The sequence below is a fragment of the Glycine soja genome, chromosome 13, assembly GCF_004193775.1.
Source record: "Glycine soja cultivar W05 chromosome 13, ASM419377v2, whole genome shotgun sequence".
Lineage (NCBI taxonomy): Eukaryota > Viridiplantae > Streptophyta > Magnoliopsida > Fabales > Fabaceae > Glycine > Glycine soja.
The window spans coordinates 23,695,911-23,716,375 of NC_041014.1; the positions used below are offsets into that span (position 1 = coordinate 23,695,911).

Sequence of the window (20,465 nt, forward strand, 5' to 3'; positions counted from 1 at the left end):
AGGCATGGAGATTGTGAAAAGAAGGTGATCCAACAGAATTGATTGATGATTGTTTCGGGGAATTGAACGTTATATCAGAAGCCTTACATTGCATACAAGTTGGTCTTTTATGTCTACATCATCCAAATGATAGACCTAACATAAAAATGTACCTATTGTTATACATAAAAATGAATTTGTGAAAATTCTATGTCCATAACTTGTTAATAAGTCATTATTACATATATATATATTTATTAACTATTATACTTTTTTATAATTTTTTATATATTAAGTCAAATCTAAATATTATTTTCTTAAAATAGAATTTGTGTAGAACAATTCAAACCTTTTAGATATTTTAAGATTAAAAATTACTTTTTACTTGTAATCAATTTTTTCAAAAGAGTTATAAGATTGACTAGTGGTTAAAAGAGAAAAGGGAGAGAAAGAGGTCTTGAGTTCGAATTTTTTCCCCTAACAAAATAACTAACATTTATCGATAAAAAAATTGTCAAATGTTGAACATAATTGTGGTCATTCTTTTTGAAAAAGATAAATCAAAAGGTACCAAATCACAATATCACATGCATGCTCATACATTCACCTTCACGATTCCAATTATCAAGATTCTAAAGAAAACGTTTGAAGGGATTAAAACATTAGAACACAACTAGTTTCATGCTCTGCTAGAAGCTGAGGTAAACTTGTAGGTCACGTAAGCTCCCAATGCCACAATTACAAGAATTGTAGCACCCTGTTTGCAACCAAAAGCTTTTCTTCATCAGCCAAATTCTCTTCTCCAATTTTTGTGACAACCTCCGAAGCCGAAGCAACTACTTCTTTGATTCCCTTCCCTATTGTGTAGATTTCATCCTCTTCAGTCCTTCTCTTTCCTTTGTCATTTATGGTGGTGCTGGAGGAGTAGAGGAAGAAACTGTTTCCTTTGGTCTTGTTGTCTTGATTTCTCTTTCTTTCAAAACCACATTGTGATCAACATATTTCTGATCTTGCTTTCTTCTCTCATGAAGCTTCTCATATTCTCTATCTTTGTTTTGTTTCTCCTTGACTTTTTCTATATATGTTGTGATGTCATTTTGCTTATTGCCCTCTTCATTCTTATATTCTATTTGCTTGCCAAAACCCATTGTTGATGTGGGTTTTGGCTCAATTTCCTCATGACCCTTTTGATATTTTCCTGTTTCTTTTCTTGGGGTTGAAGCAATTGCAGCCTATGTTCAACTTGTAACTGAAAAGTAATAACTCTACCTCTACATGTGTCTCATCAATCTTCCTCTTTGGTGGCGTGTCATCTTCAACCCTGTCGCACCCTAGAAAACCATATGTGCAATATTATAAATTAGTTCAATCATAAAGGGAATCCATATTTTGAAATAAGAGGTTAGACATAACAGAGACAGTAAACACCATCCAAGATATTAAAATGAAGAACAGCCAGTACAAAGCACCAACAAATGTATACTTAATTCCTGCCACCAAAATGAACATGACTATTAAGTTTTTTTCCAGTACAAGACGTTAGGATACTAAAGTTTTTTTCCCTGTCCACCACCACATACCCCCCAAATGAGAAACCAATGAAAAGAAAGGATTTCAATTTAGATTTTAGAATAATAACCAGATATTCTAAAAGCTTAGTTTTAAACATAACACAATGGTGTTATTTGATCCATGTGGCCAAGCCAACCTAATGGAAAAAGAATTTTGTTGTTATGTTTGTAAAACAACAGATGTCTGGACAACATTATCACTTTTTCTCAGTAAACCTCCTCATCCATCCTTCTAAACATAAATAGATGAGTCCAAAACAATGCTGCTGTGCAATTTGGAGAATATATAATCATTACCTTCTCCTCCACTTTCTCATCAACAACAGCCTCCACAGAATTAAGATCCAACTGGTCAAGCTTCACCCACTCATCAAGCCTCCTATTGACTGCAAAAATAAAGAGTAAAAAAATAACTATGCAGTCAGCATCTAAGCATCCCTGCCTACCTATAGTAAACAGAAGTTACAGAATAAGACAACTTAAAAGGAAATTTCTGAACATTATTTCTGAATGGATATTTAGTACAAAGGTACAAGCTGACAAGCTGAGTGATGATGCAAAGGAGGAAGATGAAGAATAAGGTCCGATATGACACCGATGAGCTGTGAAGGAAAAAGGCAGATTCATGACTTACCACATGCCATCCACGATTTGTACCATCTTTACAAAAACTATTCCAGCAACCAGCATTTCCCAACTACTAAATCAGAAACCAATTTTAACCAAACCAACAAAATAAAGGCAGATGAATCAACTCATTTCAGTATCAGCATTAATAAAAGCTCATTATTCCCCATTCATATGGCCATAAAGGGGGTCTAATGATCACTATGTTGAGCTAGTGAACATTTTCCTTTTTAATCTTTAGTAACATCATCAAAAACAACACGAGCACACAAGTTACAATTCTACTTTAGAATTTCGTATGCCTCAATCACCAAAAGACTACCTATGACTTGTTAAGATATATAATTCTGCTATAATATCGTAGAGATTAAGATATGATTCTGTTTATGATATGGTAGAGATTAAAAAGATAAGATAACTTATTTCTAAAAAAGTAGGAAACTTTTATCTTATCTAGTAGGATTATATCTCCAAGATTTAGATTAGATATTGATTAATCTTTTCCTTTTTACTAGCTTATCTTTTCTGTATAGGCACAATATTTGAGTCAATGAATAAGATGAGAGAAATACACAATTTTTCAGTTATGTCCTTTAATCTCAACAACCTTTAGTACCAAATGTTAGAAATTTAACCCGTGCGACAAAGCATCATCTAACTAAACATTGGTTTTTAATATGCCTCACAACCATTAACCACAATTCAGACTATCAATCAGGGTGCATCAAAAAGAGAAAATGATAACATCATTAAGCATTTGCAAACACCATACAGTAAGTCGCAAATGCAGATCCTAGTAAAGCAATAAAAGAACCACATAATCAAACCTCCTAAAGATTATATAGAGTAGTATACATCCACGATGGAGCTTAACAAAATACAATGCATAAATAGTTAACAGTTTTTGATATCACTCTCTCTTGGAAAACTTCTGAATAATGATAAGCCTATTGAAAGAATAGTGTAGATTTAAATAGGGAAGAAACTATCGAGAAAATTGATAATCTAAAATCAATAGAAGTGTATGCCAGTTTTGTTAAACAGAGAAAGCAGGTATAGGAATTCCTGCAATGTGAGCTTGGATGACCTCTTCTCTTCAAAATCTCCCTCTTTCAGAACACCCAAAACCTTGTCCTTGAATTCAGATTGCACCTCCTCTGCTTCCCCATCCTCAACTTCCATTTCATCATCATCTGCTCCATCATCATCCATCTCCATACCTCGATCATCACCAAAACTAGAGAAGTCCATTTTAGCATCCACTTCCTTTAGTGAATCTTCTTGCCCAAGTTCCAGTGCCCGCACAGTCCTATAGTTTTTTTCAAGCAAGGAGATCACACTCTTCTGCCTAAATATCGAACCAAGTGTTTTGTTCTTCCTGTTAAAACAAATCCGCAAAAACCCATCCCACTCCTTTTGCTTAACTTCAATACGGGGTTTCCTGGGCTCAATTCGCACCACAGAGGAATCCACCTTGGGAGGGGGCCTGAAGTTGTTTCTTCCAACTTTGAGGAGGTGGAAGACTCGAGCATGTAGTTGAGTGTTGACCGTGAGACGACAATATAGTTTATCACCGGGCTGAGCAACCAGTCTCATGGCAAATTCTCTCTGGAACATTATGATTGCAGCCCTAAAAGCAGGTTCGTGCTTGAGTAACTTGAATGTGAGAGGAGAAGATATTTGGTAGGGAATGTTTGCAACACAAATGTCAAAATAAGGAAGTTCAGTCTTCAACACATCACCTTGGATAACCTGTAACCATGGAAAAATAAAACATAATACAACAATATACTAGGCAAAACAAGAGCCAGTACACTCAGCTAAACAACATAATTAGACATTTCCTGAACAGGGTCCATTTGGGTAAACTCCATGATTAAGACTCTATTCAGATAAATTTTTCCATGATAACTCACAGAAAAAGAAAACAAGGTAAAATGAATTCAGTTCACTCGCAAGTTAAAATCAACTTATGCAACTTTAACATCTATGGAAACCATTTCATCTAACTTCTCTAAAAGCTAAGGGGCATAAATGTGAAAAGTTTAATTCATTTTACATTCTTAATTCCTTCTCTGATAAATGCTTAGGAAAAAAATTCATCCAAACAGAGCTTTGAATTTCTTCTCTTAGTAGTGTTTATCCATATATACATAGCCCAAGTTCTAAGCACTCTGTGTATTAGTTAATTCTACAATTGAAGGGGAAAATTAGGTAAAATTATTTTCATACAAGTAAGTTGTCTTCATAAGCTATGCTAGTAAAAAAGCCTCATTGAAAATAAGCTATCCATGGTTTTGAAAAAATAGTCGTGACAGTGATTTTGGCTGGCATTTGTCTGCAATTTCTCGCAATATCGAGGATTGTGACCGCAACTTAAAACCTCAAAGCTATCATAAGCTGTTTTTGTGAACTCTCCCAAACAAACACTAAGCATCTATGTTATAACAAATAAGTCATAATCAAACTCTTCTGAAATGTTCATCATATAAGCAATCAAGAGTTTTATCATATAAGCAATTATATATAAGTACTTTTATTATCGAAAAGGAAACAAAGTTAAATTGTTTTGGATCAATGGCAACCGCATTGGCGGCATTTATCCACAATTTCATGCAGTATCAGGGATTGTGACAAAACCACAACCCCAATTTAAAACCTTGAAGCTATCATAAGATGTTTTCCTAAAAATTCTCAAAAACACACATAAGTATCTATACAACAACATAAGTTGAAATAAGTTGTAAATAAACTATTCTGGAAAATGTTGCTTTTTTCATACCGTGAGGCGATTGGAGTGAGGGGTACCCTGGAACCGTCTCTGGAGCTCGAGAACCATCCGGGGATCGATCTCGACGGCGATGACCTTCTTGCCGGCTTCGAGAAGCTTCTTCGTCAAGTTACCGGTCCCGGGACCGATCTCGAGGATGACGTCGGTGCTCTTGACGCCGGCCTTCTCCACAATGGAATCGACGAGCAAGGGGTTCTTGAGAATGTGCTGACCCTTTGATTTGTGGAACGATATTCCGCCTTGGTAGGGCATGTGCTTCTGCTGCTGATGGGGCTTCCCCTTTTCCTTCTTCGCTTTACCTCCCGCCATTGAATTGAAACCAAACGCGCGTTCTCGCAAAGGCACTGTTTGTTTTTGTTCAAGTTATCAAAGCAACAACGTTAAGAAAAAAAAAAGTGATTTGAGAATGAATGAAGGCGCGAATATGAAGTGGGGTTTTGCTGATGCTTACCAGAGAAGAGGAAAATCTGTGCAGCTGCAGTCACAACGAGTTTGATGAGTCTGTGCGGCGCTGCGGGGAAGAAGAATGAGACTTTAGGGGTTTTGCTCCTTCTAATATATATATATATATATATATATATATATATATATATATATTAAATGTTTTGTTGAATGAGTTATTTGATTTAGAAGAGACAAATACGCAGGAGAGAAATAAAATAGAGTATAACAGACATATGTTCTACAATATAAAGTATAAAAATTTTCTTGTATATTATATCTTTTCTTCAAAACAAATAATTTGAGAGGTGGTTAGTATTTTCATAATTAAATATTAAAATAACTTTTTAAACGATCTAATTCTAAAAAAACAGACAATACAAAAATCAATTTTGGATTTTTATATGAAGTTTAATAGTAAATTTCATCACATAATTTTTAATATTTCAAAAAAATTTATTATCTAATTTTTATGCATTTTATTATTATATTGATAATAAAGTAAAACATTATTTTGTTTTTTTTCTTTATTTTTTTTTGTTGGCATATCAAAGGTGGTAAAATATAAAAAATTTAAAATTTAAATAATAATATTTATAGAAAAAAAAACTTAGATGATAAAAATGTAAGATAATATAAGTTGAAGGATAAAATTTATAATAAAATTTTATTATTATTATTATTATTTCTTATAAGTACATTTTGGTTGATCTAAAATAAGCTGAATTTAGGCCGGTTAAATTTACTTATTTAATTGAGATAAAAAGATAATGGTTTAAATTTTAGAGGAATAAAAATTAGAGAAAATATCTCTTAAGAATAAAAATATACCATTAAACTCATGTCGGTTAAGTTTTTTAGGTCCTGAGATTATTTTTGACTGATGTCAACTAATTTTTTTTTCATCAGGTTATTTTTTATTATTATTGATCGCAAAAGCAACCTAAATTAAATTCTCGCAAAAATATAGATATATATAGTTTCTCTTTTTCTTTTTCAATCTCTCTACCTAATTTCTGTCTCTCTCTCTCCTGTATTTGTCTTGATTCCGATGCGAATGGTAATTGCAGAAACCCCAACCCTCCTTTCCTCTCCCTCCTCCTAGATCGAGTCAGGTTCTTTTCGTGTTTCTTTCTCTTTCTTTTTTTCTTTTTCTCTTTCCCAATTTTGTTTTTGCATTTATCGTTTTCTGACACAATGAAATTGTTTTCTTAATCAACTTTACCATCAATTACCCTTTGAATTTTATGATTGATTTGGGTTTGTTGCAAATTCTCCATCTTTTTTAGTACTATGATTCTAGGGTTTTCTGCAATTTCTGAGCTTGATTAGTGGATATGTCATTGATCGGTTGGAGGATTTTTGTGTGGGGGAGAAATGGGATTGTATCAATTTCGTTTTTTTTCTCGTCGGTTTGAATTAGAAATGGAAATAAAGTCGTTTTTCAGTTTTGGGTATTGATAATTCCCGAAGAAAAATGCGAAATTCGCATGCGCCTTGATTGCCACAATTGATTTAGTCGTTGCAATTGCAAATTTGAAAAAAAAGATATACCTTTTTTTTCCTCTTGGTTGTGTAAGTCCCTTGCTGGGAAATGAGTTGTGGGATTGCCTTCACTGGGTTCAGGGTTTTCTATTATGTAACCTTTTTTGACTTGTTTTTGGTAGCATATTAACTGATCACTTGTTCATTCTTTCTCTTTTAGGGTATCCTATTTTATCTGGAGACCTGACATGGTAAAACAGTAACATAACTATGTTTTAAGCTGATTTATAGACTTTGCCCTCTGGTTCCATTGAATTCTGAACCATATTTATGATGGGCAAAGGGCAGCGGTAATTTAAGTCAGTTGAAAATTCAGAACATTTTTGTGGGCAAAGAGGCAGAAGTTATTACTAATGGCTTTGAGGGTTATAGCGATTTTGGCGGTTTCTACAGTATTAAGCTTTGTGGGTCTGCAGTTTTTCACAGACTTGTCTTTGGATAAACTTACATCAGATAGACTGATCGGGTGGAATTTAATTCACTTGGACAATGCCAGCCAAGACATTGAGTTGCCTTTGGGTTTGTACACCACCATAGGGCTACTGGTGAATTGCATGATCAATGTATTTATCCTTCTCAATCTTTGCCTCAAGGTGAGTTTGTTGTCCTTTCCCCCCAAAAAAAAGAGAGGTGAGTTTGTTGTATTGAGCAGTAGTTACTAATATTAGGAATTCATGGATTGTACCAATTTATGATGTTAATTTGTGGTTGCCTGTATGTTCACCCTTCTGGCTGAGAATGTGTACAATAATAGCATTTAATATAGCTGCATTGTTAACTTTATTTCAGGAGTTTATGCTTCGTTACAAACTAAGATATAAAGGGGGAGATATTTAGCTCTGAAGTCTTAACTAAGATGGCCACGTGCTTAGGTGTAATTTGTTGTTGTTTGTGTTTTTCCTATTTCGGGCTAGTGAGTTGATACAAAAATAGGATAGTGTAATATAGTTCCTGAAAATTGTGATGGTCAACTATCATCAATCTTTTTTCTGCCTGGGATTTGGGACCATATTTTATTTATTTATTAGAAAGGTGTAATAGCAAAGATTTACACATTGTTCAATTTATGCTGCTTTTGGTTTCTTCTTTACTTTCTAAGTAATCTTGTAGGGTAGGGTGGTGTCCATGGTTTTTGTCCATGATAGTATAGATCCTGTTAATTTCTTTTATCAGTTAATATACTTCTTGCTATTTATGGGCCCTCTTACCACTTGCAGGCTGTGTTTTTCACGGAGTTATATGCTTCTGAAACTCGTAAACTGATTGAAAGTTTCATTAATTATGTCATTTACAAGGTTAGCGTTTTTCTGTTTTGCTGGTTTCTGAAATGTGTCACTGTGACTGTGTGACTTTTATTCTGGTTATTTATTGACAATGAATGTTACTAAAGTATATGTTTGTTTAGAATCATTTTATTATGAAGTCTATTGTGCCTAATTTATGGATGGGAGCTACTGCATTGATTGAGCATCTCTTTTCTCACCTCTCCCATTCTTTTCTTTTATGGAAGATATAATTTTTTGTTGATGTGTCGGTTTATCGTTTGCTCCTAAGATTTGTTTTTAAGCAATATTCGATTAGTTAATTCACATGATCATTGCAAGTGTTTCTCAGATATCTGGATTGTTGAATCTGTGGAGAAACAAATCATATTGTGACATTTCTAACCATAAGTGGCATGTAGGTCAGAATGTTTTTTCTTTTGCTGGCCAGTTTGATGTGCTAGGATGCTAAGGAAAACATCTTTATCAATATCATCATCATCAAATTATCCGCTTCATTTTTTTTTTTTTTACTTTTGATCATTGCTTAATGGTCAAGTGTAATGACATTAAGAAATTATCAAAGATGAAAGTGAAAGTTAATCCAGAGCTTTTGCAGCTATCAAGAAGTGGACTTCAAAATGTGGAGGGAAAACGGATTCATGATTTCTTTCTGACACTGGCAACCTGCAACACCATTGTGCCTCTTGTTGTTGAGTGTTGACACACCTGACCCTGATGTCAAGCTAATCACCAAGGAGAATCACCAGATGAACAAGCACTGGCTTATTCTGCTGCTGCCTATGGTTTTATGCTCATAGAACGAACCTCTGGCCATTTAGTCATTGATATTCATGGATAAAGACAAAAGTAAGTTGAATCTTGTTTTTAATACTTCTTTATCTTTCTCCACAAATAGTTACTGACAAACTTCATATTTGTAGCTAATAGTCTAAGAGTGTTGTTTAAGAAGATAGGAAATTGTGTCTAAATATTTTTGTTGGATTTTCATGTCTATTTTATTAGTAACCTATATATATGATAACTGGTAGAAGTAAGTCTTGATTCTAGAATATGCTGTATGCAATTTTTGTCTTTTTCTCCCTTGGCTCTATAATTATGATATAGGAGTGCACATAGTAAGGTTACTTATCTTGATGGTTAGATAATAAGCATGAGATGAAACTCTCTAATGTGGTACAATGGTGATTTCTCCTGCTAACAAAAACTAACAAATTAACAATTAACATTTTTTTCATCAAGAAAAAAAAAACAATGGTGATTACTCTTTTTTTCTAATGAATCATCCCATTATGAGCATTGCAGGTTCAATGTCTTGGGTATGCATGAATTTGACAGTGACAGGAAGAGAATGTCAGTTATATTGGGGTACCCTGACAATTCAGTGAAAGTTTTTGTCAAAGGAGCAGACACATTCATGCTTAAGGTGATAGACAGGTCATTCAAAATGGACTTAGTAAGAGCCACTGAAGCACATCTTCACTCTTACTCTTCCATGGGTTTGAGGACACTTGTTATTGGTATGAGAGACTTGAATGCTTCAGAATTTGAGCAATGGCATGCATCCTTTGAGGCAGCAAGCACTGCTGTGTTTGGAAGGGCTGCGATGCTCCGCAAGGTTTCGAGCATCGTAGAGAACAGTCTCGCCATATTAGGTGCATCTTCCATTGAAGATAAGCTGCAACAAGGTGTGCCTGAATCCATTGAGTCTCTAAGGATTGCAGGCATTAAAGTATGGGTTCTGACTGGAGACAAACAAGAAACTGCCATATCCATTGGCTACTACTCAAAGCTCCTAACAAGCAACATGACTCAGATTACAATCAATAGCAAGAACAGAGAATCATGCAGAAAAAGTTTGCAAGATGCCCTTGTCATGTCTAAAAAGCTCATGTCGACATCTGGCGTTGCCAACAATGCTGAAGGAAGTTCCCATGCGACTCCAGTAGCCTTGATTATTGATGGTACCAGCCTTGTGCATATTCTTGACAGTGAACTTGAAGAACAGGTTAGTTTAGTACTTTAGTCCCATTAAATCTTGGATGGTGTTTACGATGTACTTTATTCCTTGCTGATTTTGGCTACTTCTTCTGTTGATTTCAGCTATTTCAACTTGCAAGTAGAAGTTCCGTTGTTCTATGTTGTTGTGTCACTCCGCTGCAAAAAGCTGGAATTGTTGCCCTTGTGAAGAATAGAACATCTGACATGACACTAGCCATTGGAGATGGTAATTGATTTTTTGTTAGACCTTGTCATTCCGCTTCAAAAGTTTGATAGCAATAGAAAATATTGAGTAGTTTTTGGCTGGTCTGATTTATGTTCTGTGGTGTAATAAATTCCATTATGCATGTGTTACATTACAGGTGCTAATGATGTCTCAATGATTCAAATGCCTGATGTTGGAATTGGCATCAGTGGACAAGAAGGTCGGCAAGCTGTAATGGCATCTGATTTTGCAATGGGGCAGTTTAGGTTTTCAGTTCCTCTCTTATTGATACATAGTCATTGGAACTACCAACGGCTTGGTTACATGATACTGTACAATTTTTACAGAAATGCTGTCGTTGTTCTTGTCCTATTTTGGTAAGTTACAATCCAACGAATGTTTGTGTGTGTAGCTGCTTTTATCATACAACTTCAAATTATGCCACAAACTTCACCTTCAAAAGTTTTTCTTATTGGGTGGTGTGCTTTGAAGCCTGTATTTCATTCAACCAACCCTATGATTTAAAAATAAATAAATGGCTTTTATGGTTCTTTTTTGGTGGCTTTTAACTTGTTCAATTTTCTCCTAAAGTATGATAATAATGATATTTTTCTCTTTTTGTCTGTTAGATGTTTTCTTCACATTTCAACATGTTAGTAATCTGTTATGTGTATGTGTTTTCTAGGTATGTACTCTTCACTGCCTTCACTTTGACAACTGCTATAAATGAATGGAGCTCCACGTTATACTCAATGTTAAGCCAAGATACATCTTCCATTGCTATTTTAGTCCTCTGAGTGAAAACAATAATTCATACTTCTGAATTATTTACACCCAACATATTTCTGTATTTGTCTAAGTGACTTATTTTAGTTTTTAAACCACAGAAGAAGAACAAGATTAAAGAAAGCTTGATGAGAAACCATTAAAAAATATCTAGATCTAAATTACTCATATTTGGTTTTCAATGACATAGTTTGGTACATGGCCGACCTCAACTAGTAGGATAAGGCTTATCTCGTGTTGTTCTATGAGTTGACTAATCATGGAGAAAACCATATCCAATTCATAAGATATTCTCTGTTGCCTTTGTGTGCATTGAAAACCTTTCCAATCCTATATTGCTTCTGCTTCTGTATATAGAGACTAACCTTGACATCTCCTTAACTTTGCAGGGCCTTCTTTGATGCTGCAGGAACTGGATTGTTCTGGTTATTGTTGCTTGGAATCATAGTAACAGCATTGCTTCCGCATTTGGTTGTAAAATTTGTTTATCAATACTATTTTCCTGATGATATTCAGATTTGTAGAGAAGCAGAGAAGATTGCGTATGACAGGGTTGTTGAAAGTGGACAGGTAGAAATGCTTCGTATCTCAGATAATCCATCAAGATAAGAGAAGTGATCTTCTGTCTTTTTTTTTTCTTATGCATAGTTCCAAATTCTTTTGGCTACTTGAGAGTATATCTGTTTATTACCAGATTTCATTGGTTGCTATCCGAAGGATAGAGGTTTTGTTATCACTGCAGAGGTTTGTTGTATCTTCATTCTTTTGTATCATAAATTTAACATGTAAATTAATCTTGATTACAGCAGAAAAAGAAAAAGAAAAAGTTGATTGCATGTTACAATCCTTGCCTCCTTGATGATGTTGAATTTATCCCTTCATTCTGTTGAGTTCATTTTTTTGTTTGGTTCAATTTTGGTAATTCATATTTTCTTTTGTTAGCATTGGATGTGGAATATCGTTGGCTAGCCAACACATGTTGTAATATGTTGTAGGGTGCATTTTATATCATGCTGACCTAAGGCATACTCTTGACTCTTGAGGCAAGAACATGAACAATAAGATTGGTTCAGCTAGTAAGGGTGAATGAACTTTCTTTAAAGGCTTAATTTGATTCCTATTATAAACCTAACATTGTTATTGTCACCTACAAGTGAATGAGTGATGGGTCTAAGTGGTAATGAGCTCATGTCTCTAAAGGAAATACTCAAAGGTTCAAATGACTCTGAGTGTGAGGGGAAACTCATCTTTGAGTACCTTTAGATCCCCTGAAGGAGATTGGTTTCAGTAAAGAAGGAGAAATAGTATGACTCCTTATAAATGCGTTGATGGCTATGGTAATGACGCCAACAACAATGACGGTCATTTTGGTGGTGATCAGAGATGGATATATGGTCTCTCCATAGCTTTTTTTTTTGTAATTTTTCCTCAAAAAGTTTAATAAATATACAATAATTAATAAAATATATACTTATTAATAAATCTAATAATATAGTTATCAAATTATTATATATTAATTTTTTTAATAATATTTGTCGTTACTAATTATAATCTAACCCAAAGAGATATGTATACTAATTAATATATATGATAAAAATGATATTCTATGACTTTTTATTGATTGTTATTACCTTGGTTAATTATGCTTTTGTGTATTATTATAAGTTTCATCTATCTCTTTATATATTTAATTATTAACGTTAGTTATTATTAAGATAACATTATAAACATATTTATATATAATTATTATAAAATTGGATGACTTGTAGTTATTAGGATACAACCTTTTATTCTTTATATTTTTATTGAATCTTGTTTTTAGTCCCTAAACTTTCATATTGAACAAATTTAGTTCTTGAACTTTATAAAAGAGTGAGAGAAAGCTTGTGCCTTTTCTGCTCTCTGCCATCCTTGGAGTGAGCAACGACTCCAACAACCTCCATAGCCATTGTGATGAAACTTTTCCGTTGCGTCATTTGAAGATAAAGATCAACCTATAATTGTCTACACCACATCATAGGGTAAATCGATTAATCAACTTTGGTAGTTTTTGTGCGTTAAATAATGATTTAATTTCATTGGGTTGCTCAATTTTATCGTGGGTGCAACTTGTTTTTGGTGAACAAATGCCAATATAGTCCCCGAAATGAATTGAACCAAAACCCATGTGAATACTCAATTTTATTTAGGTATATTTTTATCTTTTAAATAAAAAGTATTTAAAATATTTTTGAAAAAAAAAAGAGAAAAGTAAAAATTACAGAAGATGTGGCAGATATAAGAAGACTATCGAAGGAGGAAAAAAAATCCAGTTTCTTCAAAATTGTTTCAAAGGTGATTATCCTGCTACAATCAGTAGTTCCACACTTGAAACATAAGTCAATAGCACCTTATTCTGAATCCTAAATTAAGTCCAAGTTTGTAGGTTTCTTTTACTGTTACGTGCTTTAGATCAAGTCCTTGTTCTTTTTTTTTCTCTCATTCATATGTTGTTATGTTTGGCTTCTTCATTTAATTTTTGGTTTCATGAATTCGTGTATGTATGCGACCCATATGTTTATTTTCTGAATAAAATACGTATATATATTGTGACCACATGTTTACCTTCGTATTATGAGTCAAAAGGCAGTGTTTCTTTTTTATTTTAGGATTAGAATATTAAAATATGTTGTTTTGGTGGATAAAAAGAAAGTTCAACTTTTTATAAGAAAGAAATAATGATAACTCTAGGATACAATAGGCACGAAAGGTTTTTTTTATTTATTCATTAAGTTTATTTTTACTTTTGTTATTTTATCTTTTAAGTTAGACATATTAAAATAATGATAAGAAAATGTAAGGTTGTGTCCTTTGGAATATGTGCTTCTTTGTATAGGTTAGTTTAGTTTTGATTTTCTTTCTTAAAAAAAAAAACAAGAATACAAGGTCATGATTTAGTTTCAGGTACATGTATTTTTTTTTCATTTTCCTTTTGTTAGAAAGTGATGAATAATTTTCCTTGCAGTATAAAAGTTCTGATTTTACTTTCTTTCTTAATTCATATTGTTTGTGTTTTCAAATAAAAATAATGTTTTTTTTTTAATTTATGCAATGGTTTGTGACATTAATTGAATAGCAATTCTACCTTTTATTTAAATCATAAAAGTTCATAAAATAATCATTTGTTATATGAGCTTTTGGCGCACAGAGTTATTATTTTAACAAAATAAATAATTTTATTTGAGTAAGCAACAATCTATTTTTAATGTTACCTGATTTGAAAATTTTAATGACTAATAATTTGTTAGCTTAAATTTTTGTGCAAAGATCATTTCTCTCATATAAAAAAAGATAAAAATGACAGTAAAAAAACTAAAGTATTTTCTTTTTGGGGTAAAATAAATATTTATGAGATTGTTTAGATTTTGTGTAATTATTTATAAGTATCATTTTCTTATCGGGGTTGTAGGATGTTAAAATCTTCTTTATGCATAAGTGACTCCCGAACCGATCTTTAGTTTCAAAGGTCATTTCTTAAAAGGGTTTTTCAATATTTTCCCTCAAGATAAAAAATATTGGTGGTGATTCCATTTTAAATATTTTTGGACCGCTCCTGGCGTTACCTCATTGCAACAACCCACACAATATGGGACCAGATCCATAAACTAGCCACAATAGATAACAAACCACCCTATACATAACATATAAATAATGAGTATTTTATAATCTTCACTCCTTAGTTTTAGTAAAAAAAACTTCTAAATTAAATTAGTTTGTATAGAAGGACTGTTACGTAACTAACCCAAATTTCACGTGTGCTCATATTAAGGTTCACGATGGTAGGTCAATGGAAGGACAAATATGTCACTTTTTTAAATTCGAGGACTAAAAATTAATTTTTTATCTTTTAAGGATCAATTTGTTACTACTTGACACTTCTAGGTACAAAAATGGGTATTTATCCCTTTTCCCCCTAAATAGTTAGAATGATTAAGATTGTTTGGTGAAATTGACTATACTAGTGCTACATACCCTAGCGTACTAATTACAACAACATCACACAACACAAGTAGCATAGATTATAAGAAGAATACGAAGAAAAAACATCCATGTTATTCTATAGTCCCTGAAACAAAATTGCGTTGAACAATAAGGTAGAACAATGACCCCTTTTTGCGTTTTGACCTTTGATTTTGAAACTCTTCAATGTTGCAAGTTTTTTGTTTATTTTAATTGAACAAACATTATGTTCATATTCATGAAATGGTTTAGTCTTGATTCCATGTTGAAGGCTAGGAATTGCATTAAAAGTAGATCCAATGAAAGATAAGATAATTGCTCAGAACCATAGGGAAGAAGCCCTTGTTGGAGAAACAATGGTAGGTAAGTCCCTACACATCCAAAGTTGTCACAAGAGTTCAATTTAGAATGTTTTTTCTCTCCTTAATAGGTCTATTTAAAAGCCTAAAAACAAGGAATAAGTCCAAGCCCAATTAAAAATTAATATATTTAAACATAATTCTGACACACCCCACACCGGTGTGCCTATGCCTCACATCGGTGTGGGTATGCTCACAAGCGTATGGAAGGCGCACTAGAAGAGAAAATGCATGTCAAGAGTGCCCACAACATTGTGGCTCAATCCGTAGAAAATGTATGTTAGTTGTTCGCCTACTAGCAAGTGTACCGATGTGCACAAGTAGTATATAAAACGGTAAGACCGAGTATCGTATTCACAGGAAATTTGTTTCACCTAGATTATGTATATTCAGTATGTAAACACATTTTAACTTACAAATAAAATAAAGATTCAATGATGAATAAGTTTTCTGCAATGTGTTAAACTACTTAGATAATAGCAAAATAAACTCAAAGATGTAAAGATGCGATAAATATCAAGATAAAAGCGTTCAAGATTTTTCTATTGAATTCTATTGAACTTTCTCTTGTCGTATAAATTTTTTTTCTCTATTTAACGTTATTCTAGCACTCTTGTCTTGAGTAAATACTCAAACCATGATTCCTTACAAGAATGAACCTAATTCAATTGGTTTTTGTCATTGATTTTTCAACAAACTCGTTCTAAAAAGAGTTGCAATAAGCATACAATGCAAATCATACTAGATTAATGCATTCTATCCCTAGATACAGGGGCATCTAGCTTGCTCTATCAAGTTCTATTGTTTTAAAGCATTTTTCAACATTAAAAAGCTTAACTAAACATACAAATAAGCGATCAAACATCTAAAATAGATAAAGATAGAAAAAAATACACCCAAAAATAACATTAAATAGATTGTTAGAAGTTTACATCAATTTTGTTTTTCAGTTATTTTTCTTTTCATTTAATCTTTAACCAATAAAACAAAACCACATGTATTGCGTACTGTTTCGTAGATATTGTTTCGTAATTAATAGCATGCAGTGATTTATAGAAAGTATTGGACGAGCTCAACGGATCGTTGGACTAGTAACATTAAGCTAACTTTGATGGAAAAAAAACATTTTTTGATCCACAATGGAGCTATGGTTGGGGTTTTCTACTCTTGTAAAAATGGGACTGGGTTTGGATTCAGGAATTAATTATTTTAATGGTTAAATAATTTAAGCAATAATAATATCAATTAAATGAAAAACTTAAAATTATATATTTTTCACTAAAATATATTTTATTTCTTAAATTTTTTTTATTAATTTGTATATATTAATTGTTTGAATTAAAATATAACTAATAAATTAATATATATATATAGATATATATATATATATATATATATATAATATTTAAAATATATAAATAAATTGAAATTGTAAAATAAAGTGTGATAAGAAACCCAATAAAATTCTTTCGTAAAGACAAAAAGGGAAAGAGTCAAACATATCTTTTTATTCACCAGTTGTTATATGCCTAGATTAGGTATTTTTTTTTCTCTCAATTTCTTTCTTCATTACTAAGATTTTGAAACAATAAATGAATTGGAGATTATACATATTCAATAATGAACATTTATTTTTCTAAAAGTTTAGTAATGGAAGAAATAAATAAAAAGGAAAATGGAGAAAATGTTTTCTGGCATAGACTACCATTAGTCAGTATGTGTGTTTTACTTAATGAGTGTTAGAATTATAGACTTATAGTTAGATGTTGTTTTAATTTAATTTCAACAATCATTATGCAAATTAACAAACCTAAGAATACGTTTGGATAAAGAATTTTAATTGAAGAAATTATCAGAGGATTTGAATTTCTGTAATCTACAATTTATTGTTTGGATGTTTTTTTGTGAATAATTTAAAATTTTGAAATTTTAAAACAAAATTTTAAATTATCTGGAATTTTAAAACAGAATTTTAAACTACTAAAAATCTGGAATTTTAATTTCCTTTCAAAAGGTGAGAAATTGAAATTCTCTTCTTACCGTCTTCTTCAAGAAACAACGGTTGAACTCGTGAAATATCGATTAGGCGTGAGCGTAGAGGAATACGTATAACTAGCACACCAACCATTTTTTTTCCATTCATTCTTTTTCACCCTCATAATTTTAATTTTTTTTATTCAAACACAAAATTTTGAAAATAAAAGAATTCCAATTGAAATATTTTAAATTCCCCTATCCAAACATACTCTAAGGAAATTTTAAGGGAATCCGAGGGATGGTAATTTGCATTAAGAGTCTATTGTGTTTATAAATTATGATATAGGGTATTATTAACAAGTATTTTTAGGATATTGATTTAAGATTTAAAAGGAGAAATTATTTAGTGTAGATATCATAGAAGAGTATAAAAAAAATCATAAATAATATAATTTTTTTCTTTTAATTTTTTAATTAATATGTTAAGAATATTAGTTAATATTTATCTATGTCAATCTCGATCACACCGAACATATTGGAATGACAAAACAAAATTTATAACCACAAGAACTGTAGCTCGTATTCAATAATTCGAGGCAGTTTGGTTGAAATGTTCCATCTCAGAACACGTTTTTTATGGTATGAATTCTGATCAAATGTACGTTCTCGTACATTTAGCATAAATGACCAAACAATGCTCGGAACATCCTTCAACTCAACCACAACCTACCTCCATTTCGAAGTTTTAAAAAAAATTCAACTTGAGCTCTGAAAAAAAAAGTAAGAATGCAAACATGGTGTACGTTATGTAGTTCTGATTGTACTCAATTATTTAATTTATGGCAGTTCCTCTTTCCCATTAAGCTCATAGCACGCAACATGAACTTTGAGCATTGACAAATCCCATCTCAATGTTAAAAGAGAAATCTTAATTTCAGCAGTGATTTCGGGCATTGATTACCTTCAAGATTATTTGAATGACAAACTTTTATTTATTTATTTGATGTAATGACAAAGTTTTATTAAACTATTTGAAGTAACAAAATTCCAGTCAATCGTGAAGATTCGTTAGATTTAGTAGTTCATTTGTTGCTTGAATTGATAGGTCCCTCTATAAATTTCTGTCGGGCAACAATTAAAACAATGTGAAATCATTTCAGCTCAAATTAATGAGACGAAAATGTAGATTTAGCTACTTGTTGTACAACTACATACAATTTTATATATAAAAAGTATGACAAATAAATTTGTGACTTTATTTTTTTTTGTTTTTATTTAATTTAAGAGTTTAATTTTGATATATTATCAGGTAAATATTTTTATTTTATACTGTTAATTAAATAAAAATTATTTTAGATTTAATTTTTAAAATAATTATCACAAAATCAGAAATAGATATTATAATTAAATCTTTAAACAATAATGGTAAATGAAAAAAAATAGTTGCACAAAACCGGAAGAACAACATAATATTAGTTAGAAAAAAAGATTGGTAGACATCAATCTCTACTTAAGAACTAAAGAAAAAAGAGACAAAACAGAGAATCAGATGTATCATGAGTAATATAATGTGACAAACAGATAGGGAAAAAAATAAGTTCCTGTTAATAGTGTGTATAAGGTAAAAAGGTATATTAAATTTACTTTTTTATTGTTTTCTTCGTACCATATATTTTGTACCCAATAGTAATGTTTAACAGGGCATAGGCTAGCGTGAAGGAATAGATATATTTTTAAAATATCAAAGGTGATGGGTAAGTCATGTTTTAAAATAAAACTTTAGAACGGTAATTTTTTTTAATATTGAAATTGTGTTTTGAATCACGACTTTAAACATTTTATATATTTTTAAAAAAACATGAAGTTGGGTTTTAGATCAAAACTTTAAGTATTTTATATTTTTTAAAAAATAAATTATGACGTTTTAAAGTTGTGTTTTAAAACACAATTTTTTTTTAATATGAAGTTGTGTTTTAAAATACGATTTACTGATAACTTATAATATTTTCAAAATCTACTTATCTTGCCATTTTTAAAAAAAATTATCATTTTCTTATAAATTTGTCAACAATCACTCAATTAATAAGATGACATGGAGATTCAACATAATAAGTATGCCTCATACATTAAAATTACCGTCTTTAATTAAATTAAAATGACTAGATTATGATAATCGCAGGTTATCTAATGACTTGATTCCTTCCATGTCACGCAAGATCAACCAACCTAAACATACTTCTTGACATTATACCAAAAATAATGTTGTATACCATATAATCTGAATGATAAGAGACAAAGTAGAAACTTAACTTTAGGAATAAAAAATAAACATCCTCATACTCCTATTGAGTGACCTTCACCGGCCTTCTGGCACTAGTTCCAAACTTAGTGAAAATATGTATTTTTTTAAAAAAAAATTGAAATAAATAATTTTGAAACATATTTAAATTAAAAATAAATTAAGCCAACTTACTTATGTTACAAAGGACCTTAAGAAGGAGTAAGTGGTGGTAAATAACTTGAGGCATTGACACTTTCACTACAACTTCTATTTGTCATTTATCTAAGATAACTTGTGCAATATAAAAGAAAAATGTCATCAACAAAATATACTTAATTAAAAACAACTGAGATATAATTCAAAATCTCAATTAATATCTATCATTTAGAAAACCTTCAAATAATCCAAAATCTCAATTAGAGATATAATCCAATATCTTCAAGGGTTATTATGTTATACAACCAAAACAAATGTAAATACAATCAAAACAATATAACCTTTATGATATATTTTGTCAATTTTTTTTATTGGTATAGTAATAAATTGAAGGTTGAGGACCCATGGTATAATGGAAATCATTTAGTAGTATATGTTCGTAAACAATTGTCTCGAAAGATTGC

At 31.5% G+C, this 20,465-nt stretch overlaps 1 protein-coding gene and 1 pseudogene across 1 annotated transcript; one reads left to right on the forward strand and one right to left on the reverse strand.

Annotated features, from left to right (window-relative positions):
• Positions 1–603: 603 nt before the first annotated feature.
• Positions 604–5,526, reverse strand: LOC114382364 (ribosomal RNA small subunit methyltransferase-like). The gene is made up of 4 exons (XM_028341736.1): positions 5,420–5,526; positions 4,960–5,312; positions 1,848–3,929; positions 604–1,310 (listed from the first exon to the last, which is right to left on the reverse strand). The coding sequence occupies exons 2-3, from the start codon at positions 5,275–5,277 to the stop codon at positions 3,189–3,191; spliced, it is 1,059 nt and encodes a 352-aa protein (XP_028197537.1). The 5' UTR covers positions 5,278–5,312; positions 5,420–5,526; the 3' UTR covers positions 604–1,310; positions 1,848–3,188.
• Positions 5,527–6,380: 854 nt separating this feature from the next.
• On the forward strand, positions 6,381–12,073 carry LOC114382603 (annotated as a pseudogene).
• Positions 12,074–20,465: the final 8,392 nt, after the last annotated feature.

Coding starts and splice junctions, on each gene's coding strand:
- LOC114382364 (XM_028341736.1), bottom strand. CDS start 5,277: ATGGCGGGAGGTAAAGCGAAGAAGGAAAAGGGGAAGCCCCATCAGCAG. Junction 3,930..4,959: donor CTCACTCCAATCGCCTCACG/GTATGAAAAAAG, acceptor CCATGGTTACAG/GTTATCCAAGGTGATGTGTT.